Source organism: Gymnoscopelus braueri (assembly GCF_963280865.1).
Source record: "Gymnoscopelus braueri genome assembly, chromosome: 16".
NCBI lineage: Eukaryota > Metazoa > Chordata > Actinopteri > Myctophiformes > Myctophidae > Gymnoscopelus > Gymnoscopelus braueri.
The window spans coordinates 25,318,167-25,330,210 of record NC_137616.1 but is presented as its reverse complement, the minus strand read 5'-3'; the positions used below and the strand labels follow the sequence as shown (position 1 = coordinate 25,330,210).

At 45.2% G+C, this 12,044-nt stretch overlaps 1 protein-coding gene across 1 annotated transcript in view; it reads right to left on the bottom strand.

The window, feature by feature from the left end:
* prdm1c (PR domain containing 1c, with ZNF domain) overlaps window positions 1-8,583 on the bottom strand; it is a 12,303-nt gene extending 3,720 nt beyond the window's left edge. Inside the window, exons 1-4 of the mRNA XM_080453107.1 lie at window positions 8,448-8,583; window positions 6,195-6,452; window positions 4,184-4,303; window positions 1,582-1,834 (exon numbers count right to left, since the gene is read on the bottom strand). Coding sequence (XP_080309233.1) covers window positions 1,582-1,834; window positions 4,184-4,303; window positions 6,195-6,452; window positions 8,448-8,474 — 658 coding nt within the window. The 5' untranslated portion in view covers window positions 8,475-8,583. The remainder of the gene's footprint in view (window positions 1-1,581; window positions 1,835-4,183; window positions 4,304-6,194; window positions 6,453-8,447) is intronic.
* Window positions 8,584-12,044: the final 3,461 nt, after the last annotated feature.

Genomic DNA, 12,044 nt, shown 5'->3' with positions numbered 1-12,044 from the left:
CAGTGGGTGGGGGACCCGAGCATCGACCAGAAATCATTCAAGATGATGATAGATAGCCGGTAGACTAAGCACATTATTGGTAGCCAACATTTTGCATAACTTGGCTGAAGCCGGGTGTTCGTTTCCTATTGTGATAATAAATGTAGATCAGCATTATGAAAACTAGATCCGATCTGGTTTCTGGATCCTATTTTGCTCCACTGTGTGCCCAGGAAGTGAGTAAGACAGATTCAGTTTTAGTGACTCACTCCAGGGCAGCCAAAGGACAGCTGACAAGACAGCGGAAGACAAAACACAAAAATACACACAGTGCTATATTGACCTACGCTTTGACACAAGCACCTCCAGTCACATACTCCCAACTCCCAAACAAAGGGCACCCCTTATCTCCTGTGGGAGCTCTCCTGTGACCCCCTCTCCCCCCACCCCCACCCCCACACACACACACACACACACACACACACACACACACACACACACACACACACACACACACACACACACACACACACACACACACACACACACACACACACACACACACACACAGAGGCGAACTCTCAGCAAACAAACAGCCGACACTCAGCAAGATATCAATCTGTCAGCGGGACGTCTCGCCAGGAAGCTCAAGTGAGTGAGAGAGGGTGCTTCCTACACCTTCTTCCTCTTCAAGAGCCAAATAAATAAGAAAGCATGCCAACATGCTGTCAGCACTGCAGCCCCCCCCCCTTCAAGCCCCCCAGTAGCCTACCCATCTTTACTAGGAGATCTGTATGTGTGCTTGTACACAGAAAAGATCCTCAGCGTTAAATTTGTAACTCTTGAGAGTAAGAGTGTACCAAATGGAACGTAACACTGAGGATTTTACTGTGTATGAGCATTTGAATGCATGAAAGTATTTGCATCTGAAGGCTTGCATGTACACTCTGTGTGTGCGCGTGCGTGCGTGCGCGCGCGTGCATGTGCGTGTGTTCGCACGTGCATGCTTGTGCGTGTCTCTGTGTGTGTGTGTCCATGCGTGTGTGCATGCATGCGTGTGCGTGTTTGTGAGAGGGAGAGAGAGAGAGAGAGCCCACTGACAGCTGTGTGTTAGGGGGAAAAAGGGAAACTGAAACATTGCCTAAAGTCGTGAAATTGGTCTCAACTTACATAGGAACCATGGCTACACCTGGAGTCTCTGCTTTCAGTACTCTCCTCTCTTCCTTTGTGTGGACCCTCAACAAAGGCCGTGGGTGTGACTGTATTACTAGTTAAACACCCACACAAAGAGTGTGTCAGTCGGCCAGCACTTTGACGGAGAGCTTTACTCACATAACCACACGCTAGACACCTCCCCGAGCATTAGCAAGGCAATGCTTACAGTTTCCTCTGTTGTTTAGAAATTATTGTGTTCGAGGCACCGATCTCAGAAATCTTTTATTTAGATGGATTCAGTTGAGCCATCTTAAAGGCATACGGCTACCTGCGGATAAGTACGCGTCGCACACACATGCATGTACACACACATACACATACACACACACACACACACACACACACACACGCACACGCACACGCACACACACACACACACACACTTACCACTACTCTTGGTAACCAGCTGTCCCAAAGGAGGGTAGTTGCAGCGCTGGGCAAACTCAGGGCAGTACCACACCAACAGCTCCTGCCCCGGCCGAAGGGCTCGGATTGTGTAGAAGTAGATATCTAGGCCGCTCTGGCACGCCACCAGGTTCTGCTCATCAGCTCCTCGGGCCGGGTTGACGTAACGCATCCAGTTGCTCCGCTCCTCGTTCAAACCGTCAAGGATGTGGTGCAAGCGCCCCTCGGAGAAGACCTGCGGGGTGAGATGTATATTTAAATAGGGGATGACTAACAGTGAACGGAATGTACTCCTGTGGATGTGAAACTATGACGTGATAGGTCTCCATGCGCTGCTTTTATGGTAAATTGAGGCAGTCGCTGATGAGGGGATGCTGTGTTTTGTGTGTGTGGGTGAGACAGAAGTCATCTAGGGTTTCTCCTTATGACTGTAAATACATAGTATCACCTGCACCGTTCTCAGCCACATCACTCTCACCTATCACCTTCAGAAGTCAATGATTTGTCATTGCTCATTTCAGTTAAAATCAACAATTAAAGCAGCACTATGTAACTTTTTAACAACTATATAGCATTATAAAGCTACATGTTTAAGAAATATAACAATCATCCTTCCATAAATGTATAGACTCAGGGGGCTCCCTGCTAGGGGCTTGACTGTATTACTGTGTATTAGGGGTGTGCCGATATATCGTCCCGCGATATATCGCGATACGTTTTCGTGACGATATGTATCGTTTTGGAAAAAACTAATATCGTTTTGGATTATTATTATTATTTTTTTTACAATAATAATAATCAGGCATGCAAACAGCCCGACGTGAAAAGGGTGATAACATGTTGTTTTTTTTTCGGGTCAGGTGTCACACTATTGGCCTATTTGGATTCAAAACGGCTATTGTAGCTGAAAAGCTACAAGTGTGCATGTCTGAATAATGCAAAAACAGAGTTATTTGTTTGCATTTGCTTTTTTATATATATTATTTGCTTTATATATATTTTCATAATAAAAAAGTGCGTATCGTATCGAAATCGTATCGAGGTTGTGAGCCCAATATCGTATCGTATCGTTTCGTGAAATCGGCACACCCCTACTGTGTATAGAGGAGACAATGAGTTTCATCCTGGCATTTGCCAAGGCACCAAGGCAGAACTGCCAGTCAAAGCGAAGACTGGCCAATCACAGCGCGTCCTCGCCAGATATGCTTGCAGAGACTCTTGGGTGATGATGTCAAAGACGTTGGCTGCCATGTTAAGTGTGTCCAAAGTGGCCACTGATACCCCAAACTACATAGTGCTGCTTTAAGAGGGTTTTGATCATTATAACCGTGTTTGTCTTTTCCATTGAAATTATAGGAATTATATTAGATTTATATTATATCAATTAATTATATTGTCATATATTTTGTATTTTCTATTTATACATGTAGATATTAGCCGATTGCAATACATGCAGAAGTAGGATAGATTAAAATGTAGGCCAAAAATATCAATGAAGTATAGAGCGATTATTTAAAAGCATTTTTCTAATCATTGTGCAAATCAGCGGGGGGGGGGGGGGGGGGTATTATTGTGAAAGAGAAACAGAATGACAAGAAAGAATCCTACAGCTGTACAGAAGTGTTTCTTTGCACTTAGCTTTGCACTTAGCACGGAGGGTTCACTCTTCCTCTTTAGATATCTACCGCTCACTGTTTGCTTTATGAAACCACGGCTTGCCTGTGTTATGACTATGTCGATTTCAAGTTTTGATTGGGGCTGCATTATTTCAGATACTTCTGTACTTCTGTCAGATACTTCTGTCAGATACAGCTGTACAGAAGTGTTTCTTTGCACTTAGCTTTGCACTTAGCACGGAGGGTTCACTCTTCCTCTTTTCTACCGCTCACTGTTTGCTTTATGAAACCACGGCTTGCCTGTGTTATGACTATGTCGATTTCAAGTTTTGATTGGGGCTGCATTATTTCAAGGTCGCTGAGTCTTAACATAGAACAATGACACAGGTTTGTGTTGCACTGTTATCTGTTGCGTTAGTAGCTATTCGTCTGAAAGCCACTTCCTTGCTTAGTCAGTGTGAGCTTGAGAATCAGGAGCGAGTGCATGTAATCTGTGTGTGTGTGTGTGAGTGTGTGTGCTGCATTTACTGGCAGTGCGACCATGGCACTGCCGAGAGATGCAGGGAGGAAAGAATCGCTGCGTCACAGAAACCAGACAGCTGTGTTTCACCTTGTGGCAGCCATATGCATTTGCACACACACACACACACACACACACACACACACACACACACACACACACACACACACACACACACACACACACACACACACACACACACACACACACACACACACACACACACACACATCTGCAGTGGCATTTAAAGATTCTCAAGCACTCAAGCCCACTCGCAGGGCATTGTTTCACACGATATCAGATGCACACCACAAATGCCAACTCCTGCCAGGCTGCAGCATCACCAGCCTTTCCAAAGGGGATACAGGATGTGGCCCGGTCTGAAACGTGTCCCATTCACACACATGCAGACCAAACATGCAGAGAAATGCACACGCACAGCCCTTACCCTCCAAAAGTACTTCCTGTTGGCACCTTTCGGCAGGGTTCCGTTGGTGTAGCTCTCACCGACCAGAGGGCCGAAACGTGTCCCTTTGGGAATCAGCTCCTTGCTGGTCACCCCGAGCACCTGTTAAAGAGAAGCAGGGAGATGTCATCACCTAGAAAAAGGGACGTGAGTGCACTGTGGGCATGTGGGCACGACCCACATGCCCACAGAAGTTCAGAACGCCTTGATAAGAGTGGTGATAAGACAGGTTCCTCTCTCTGAGGATCAGATCCCATATCTGTTGATTCGCCCTTTCGCCAATACCTGGCCACAAACATCACATCAGCTCACAGGGGAACTGAATACCTTACAAAACTCCCAGGCTTCAGAAAACGGAAATGGGCAATTAGAACGTATGTATCCTGGTACCCATGACAATATGGAGCCGAGGTGACAATTGCAGAGCGCGGAAAAACAATTCTGTAACTGAGAACATGAGAGGCTGTGAACAGAAGACTACGTTCTCACCTTCACACGATGAATATTTCATAAGCCAATCAGACTAGTTATCTTTAGTTTCTCCTGCCATATAAAAATTTAACCGCTACTCTTGTTCTGCTACCTGCAGGTGTGAAACTCACCCCCGTCTCAAGCCTCCAGGGTGGGGAAGAGAGGATAGGGTGTCATGGGCACACCCCAGCCAGTCAACGGCACCTTAAAGCTTCAAAGGCAGCTTAAAGCAATGGTAACATATTCTCCCTTTTCATCCTAGAGTGATACTGTCACACTGTAGTTATAGATCTCGTCATGTATACACTAACTGCGCACTTAACAATGCTGTTACAGCTGCGGTCTATCGAGGCAGCTTGATCCACTTTCATCGGTATTGTTTTCGAGCTCCATTCTAGCGACCCACGCGGTCCACCCCTATCTAAACACACCCCGTTCTTCATCCGGACTCCAGACAGACGATATTAGAGGGTCAAAGAGGTAGTGCAGGTATTTTGCTCCAGACACCTGGCCCTATCTCCTCTTATCTCAGCTGGCTGTGGTCCCTCATCTCTGGAGGCCGAGGAACCAAATCCCTGACTGCATGCAGCATCACAGACTCAACACTAATCCCCTATTGTGTATTTGAACAGGAAACCCCACGTATCCTCCACTTCAACAATACACCAACTTAATCCTTTCTTATGTGCTTCAAAACAAGGCCACCTTTGATCCCATACTATCTATCTCCCATCTCTGAGTCCCTGGTCTGTCCAGTTAAACATCAACCACGTACCCACTTTAATGTAAATAAATGCGGCCTAACACCACATCACTTGAGCATTATTTACGGCTCTATCCGCTACAGTGGGTCCCGGTGCCCCGTTTTTACGGTGTAATTGTGTGTTGGGACAGCAGTGGTGCCAGGAATCTGAGGGAGCTGCTAATCATAGAGACCTCAGGCTGTGTGGTGAGGGGCTGTCTATTGTCTCTCTCTCTCTCTCTCTCTCTCTCTCTCTCTCTCTCTCTCTCTCTCTCTCTCTCTCTCTCTCTCTCTCTCTGGTCTTAAGTCCTACATAGCATCAGGGAGGAAAAGCTGAAATTAGACAACAACATGTCAAGCACTTCCTGCCTGAGAACAGACGAGGGGATGGAAGGATGTAGAAGTGACGCAGAATTGGCGGTCGTACAAAATATACACTACTACTACTACACACTACTTACTGTGCAAGGATGTATTGACATTTACATTTTTGGCTAACTATTATGATCTCCCTTTTACATGTTTTTGTGGCTGGCTTTCCCCCTTGGTTTTAATGAATCACTTTAATATGATCGAGGTAAAAGTGAACGAGGAACGTTTTGAATTCAAATCCAATCATATAGTGTGTGCAATGTTAACGAATCAAAATATTATGGTGACGATGGGTTAAACACATACTGTGACTGATAGGAAAAATATGTGGTCAAGGGAACGTATCACTAACACAACAAACTCTTATATTCACATTCCTTTATGAACAGAAGCCTGTTTCTACCATACCTCTGTGGAGTTGGGGCAGCGCTTCAGGCCCAGGTTCCTGGGTAGCGAACTCTCGGCCCGACTCCGGCCCTGGGTCTTAGTGGCGTCTTCCAGTGGTTGGTCCTTTGTGATGTAAGTGCACTTTCCCTCAAATTCTGCCTCCGTCCACGATGTCATGTCCACATCCATGTCCTGTGATTGCAGCGTTGCCGCGGTGATGACCTCTGTACCGCTCGGCGACCCTTCCGACGTTAACATGGCTGTACTGTGCTGAGAGGCCTGGACACGGAGATAAATAAATATGGATAAATATCAAATTGATGTTTGATGTCAGGCAATACGTCGAAATTATAGATTATATAGAATTATAGAAGATTTTGCTGTCCAAAATGTTTTCATTTTGTCAGCCAAGTTACCTTGTATTCTTTAAAATGCTCCATGTTTAAAGGACATCATTTGGGAGACAATGTTCACTCTACTATATCTCATCATTTTATTGACAAAACTCAACAAAATAATCCTGGAGTTCTGGGTCTAAAATTCAGCGAGCCTATGTTGATCTTTGCCCTCTGTCGTTCCTCTTTCCTATTTCTACTTCCTATTCCTTCGTCTACTTCCTAAATACAGTGTCCCTTACGCCTTTATGCTTAAAGAATGTGAAGAACCATGGGTCAACGCAAACCACAGCTGCAGGCATAGGGAAAGTCCAGTCTCGCACAGATCCAAAATTAGAAACCTGTGGTCGAGGTGTGACACAGAGGAGGTATAGTGGCAAGGTGATGGTGAGGAGAGAGCGGGGGGGTATCTAACTTTCCCATCAGCCACCACCACTACTACCGGACAAACAAACTTCAAAGAGCAGCGTTCATGCTTGCTGCCCCGTCGCCCCCGCTGTCCCAAACATCCTGTGACTGTCCAAATCACGACCCCCAGGCTACGGGGGAGGTTCCTGCGCACGTCAGCCCCGGAGCAGGACCACTTTCACAAGGAAACCAATGCTCCCAGTGAATCGGCCAGACTTCCTCTGAGCTCACTGGAACCTGGCTCTCAGCCCAATCTCTACATCACCCTGCTGTCTTCTTTCTTTCTTTCTTTCTTTCTTTCTTTCTTTCTTTCTTTCTTTGGTGATTCCCCCTCTTCACTAAGATCCTTTCTTTCAAAGGTGAGAAAGGTGAAGTCCCTTAACTAACCACGGATAAAGAGATGATGGGTTTTGTTTAAGAGAACGGTTAGCAAACCTAATGTTCAATTGTCAAGGAATTCCTTTTTTATGGTTAACCTTTTATTTGCCTTTGAGATACTAGAAGATAAGGGTTTTGGTGTACATAGACTTTAATGTCAGGCTCATGTGACTTAAACATCTGATTTAACCAATCTATGCATCCTGTGAAGTCTCTCCAACTTAAGACACCACTAGAAATATACCAATATCATGATTATCATCCAGCACTTTTTTTCTTTTTAGCTACATTGTATTACTACTATTTAATAATATACTATTCGAGGTTCGGGGATGCAAGGCTTCCACCACATTTCTTACTCTCACTTTCGTTCTGCATTTGCAGTTCATCTTTCTTCACTTGAAATAATAAATAACTCCCAAACAAAGCAAATGAACCTGAACTGAATTCTTTCTCTGAAGCGACCCTCGAAGCAACACAATTGCTTGCCATCCTGTTATCTCAAACTTTGCCGTGACAACACATTGACAGAGACATTCAAAAAATCATGCATGCAGAGTCGAGATTCATGGTTGACATTTCACGGCATCTTTCTCTGAAGTGTGTCGCCACAGCTGACTCGGAATGACTGTCACAAGTGTGACAGCTCACTCCGAAACCATGAAACCCAGTGACACAGCAGAAAATATACTCTGAGATGGAGACATGAGTCAAAGTCACACAGCTGGGTTCAGGGTGACATGTGGCAGAGAGCGACATCAGAAAGCACTCCTTACCTTCTTTTGAGAGCGTCACCAATCATGGTGCCATGCCAGATTTATAAATACTTTTATATTAAAACAGAAATACATAGCAAAAGAGTGTCACTTTAACTCCAGAGTGTAAAGATTTACCCATACAGGATTTTCTTTCCCCACTATTCACCAGAAATACGCAGTGAAATCCCAATTGTTAACTTAACACCTGGGAGTGTCAAAATTGCCTTTTCTATTTTTACACTCCCTGGAGTTAGAATTTACACTCAGGATTTTACGGTGCGTGCACAATTCCCATTCCCACAATAATAAATGCAAGAGCAAGTGCAGCAACTTACTGTGAAGCCTTGAGCAGAACCACACATAGGGCAGGCTGTGTGTGCCCTGGCTTGAGTGGCTGAGTGTCTGAGAGCAACCAGTGGCAGCTCTATCTCTGTTGTCTCCTTGACTTGGTTCTGTTCCTTCTCTCTTGCCTCTCTCTCTCTCTCTCTCTCTCTCTCTCTCTCTCTCTCACACACCGTGTGTCCTCCGTACCTGTGTGTGTGTGTGTGTGTGTGTGTGTGTGTGTGTGTGTGTGTGTGTGTGACACTAAGTGGAAGTCTAAACGTGCGCCTCTATCTCTTGACTCACAGAGGAGGAGACAAGGTGTGTGTGCGTGTGCGTGTGTGTGTGTGTGTGTGTGTATTTTGAGAGAGAGAGACAGCGAGAGAGAGAGAGATACACCCCCATTTCCTCTCGCCCCCACCTCCTCCTCCTCCCCCTTTGCCCCATGCAAGACTCCTCCTCATTGGGAGGTGGGGGTTGGAGGGTTGGAAGTGAGCTGTCCATTGCTCACTCACTGTCCTGCCTCAGGGTGTGAGGCTGATAAGAACAACAACACAGCTTTCTCCTGGAGGCGCGCTGGCTGTCAACACAGCTATGTCCGGATAAGACAAATAATTTTTTTCTGACAGTTACCTCCTCCGTCGGGTGCGAAGGCGTACAGTACCTGTAACCTGTTTCAAAATCCAAGAGAAAAAAAAAATGTGGGGATGAACTCGGGTTAATACTAATTCTTGGCCAAGAACATCTTGATTTCATTCGTCATTGCAACGGTCATGATAAGAGATCAGAGATGTGTATGAATAGAATAGATCATTTTGTTCTCCAGTCGAGGTTTGTGCGTTCTTCAGCTTAATTAGATTAAAGTCCGGTTAAAATGCCTAAACTACAGTTAAGAGGCTTCATGAAGGAATTGAATACTTCTCTCATATCAAATAGGCTCTCATAGGTTCATAGGTTCTGTATTTCTAATGCTGTCATATGAAATAATGTCAATTCACACGTGTGTTTCCTGTTGGAGAGTCACTTGTTGAGGTACAGCCCCTGAAAGCTGCTAAGCCTGGAGACATATACATCTAACCACTTTAACCTGGCAACTTCTTTAAAAAAATAACAGATCTACAAGCTCACCGCGCATCGCAGTGGGATGCTTGGTGAGCTGGTAGATTTGCTATTTTCAACATGATTTTACTCAAAAAGAATGAGCACTGCGAGGCGTTGTGAGCTTGTAGATCGGCTATTTTCACAATGTTTGCCTCTTTCTTGCGTAATATCTGACAATTTGGTAACTTTAGAAATGTGCAGATACCCTGCATACACTTATACTGTATGTTAGTTTGTTTACTGTTGAGTGTTTACAATGTTTACAATGTTTCACATTAAGCTAATCATCTGGGGACCCCCCAAAATAATTTGGGGACCCCCTTGGACCCTCAAGGGTGGAAGCGTGCATGCAGGCAGCAAAGACTAATGCCTAATTTATGCTCTGTTGTACGAGAGTGTCGCAAGCAGACAATAGCTGATCCGGAAGCTGTCAACATATTTGCTACACGTTGTGAGCTAGAGTAGAGGTAGAGAGTAGCCGAATAGGTTTTATAGTCTCCCGTCGTTACAGTATGTGTGGGTTGCATACATTTGAACCTGATTTAAAATATCTATTTAGAAAGTAAACAAATGCAAACAGGATACATTATACATACAATTTCACAAGGTTAACATTTCAAAAGTAACCTTCCCCATTGAATCAGGTTGAATTGAACTGCATGCAGTGCAGCCTGGTTCTTGATGCACTGCTGTGGTTCTCAAAGTGGGGTCCAGGGACCCTCAGTGCTTCCTCGAGGGGATTCCAAATGGACCCTGGACAGGCCTGTAACTCTGAGAGTGTACAAATGGGTCCATTCACGGGTCCATTTACACTCTCAGATTTTTGGGGGGGACTTTGAAATGAAAACGTTTCAGAACCCCTGACGTGCTGTAACGTTTTGTCAGGTTTTATTTGTGGTTGCGGCGGCATCAGGACTGTGTTGTGTGTGGGGTCGTAAGGTCACCCAGCTTTCACTGCTCTTTTCCTCCAAAGGCAACGTCTGACAGTTGGCAGGCTGGCAGCTTGCCAACTGTCTGAATGAGTGGATTTATCCTCCACACGCAAGGCACGCGACAACTCTGCACAAACAGCGGTGTGTGCGCGTGTGTGTGTGTGTGTGTGTGTGTGTGTGTGTGTGTGTGTGTGTTTGTGTGTGTTCATATGTGTATCTATGTGTTTAATTAAATGCTGTGTAAGCATGTTGTTGTCATTGTTGTCGGGCAGAAACCTCTTATCTCCAACTTTTTATATTTCTTTCGTAAATGAATGCCCTACTTCGTCATACTACAGTGTGACACAAAAGTAGCAAAAAATAGCAGATCTACAAGCTCAAAGCATGTGTCATCGCGACGCGTTTTGAGCTTGTAGATCTGCACATTTTTGCTACTTCTGAATTTGAATCCTGAAAAGAAACCGTTTTTTGGACATTATGAGGTTTCCATCCGACATCAGCGACGCCGCGTGCCATGCATGTATTTTTTCGTATGCCTGCATGTGTGTGTGAGTTTGTGTGCCTCACAAGCAGACCAGAAATACACTTTGAGCATAACATGTTACTCTTCACTCCATTGCATTCGCTTTCTACGTGGTTCGGAAAGGTTGACATCACATCCTCTCTCGCACCGCGGGGCTGATGATTTCTGTCTCTCGCGGTCCACGTGGATGCTGTAGGCTACCTTCACAGTTCCTGGGCTCACCTCCACGCACAGCGCTTTGTTTTCTCACATCCAGTCCTGCTCGTCCTGTATCCTGCTGCACTCACCACACCTATCCAAGCTACTAATTACAGCCGCTGACAAGAGCCGCCATGTAATTTAACAGTCCAGTCCTCTCGCACTGTCTCTCTCTCTCTCTCTCTCTCTCTCTCTCTCTCTCTCTCTCTCTCTCTCTCTCTCTTCCTGTGTCTCCCTCCCCTCAGACATATCTCATTCATCACGTTCTGTTCAACTCTCCTGTTCCTCTTTTCAACCTCCCACCACCACCTGAACTTGCAATTCATAACACAACATCTGTCCCCACCATGTATGAGTGATTCACTTACCAACAACGCACTTTTCATTATGAGTATAGTAATGGAGATTACACTAGACACGTGTGTGTGTGCGTGTGTGTGTGTGTGTGTGTGTGTGTGTGTGTGTGTGTGTGTGTGTGTGTGTGTGTGTGTGTGTGTGTGTGTGTGTGTGTGTGTGTGTGTGTGTGTGTGTGTGTGTGTGTGTGTGTGTGTGTGTGTGTGTGTGTGTGTGTGTGCACGTGCGTGCTTGCACGCTCACCTGCCTACACACATGCACCACGTGTGTGCATCTGCTCATTTCACTGTGCCTTGTACAAAGGTGCAACCCAGTCTCCAGGGCCAAACGTCTGGATTTCACGTTTCCACAAAAAAAAATCATTACTTTTGAACATATTTTCAAGAAAAAAACGTTAAGATTAATACGTTGGGTTGATTTGCTGTCTATATCCGAACATCGTTGATTAATGTTATTTGTCTGTATTCATCTAATGGTTTTATAACCAGAAAAAATATTTCTCA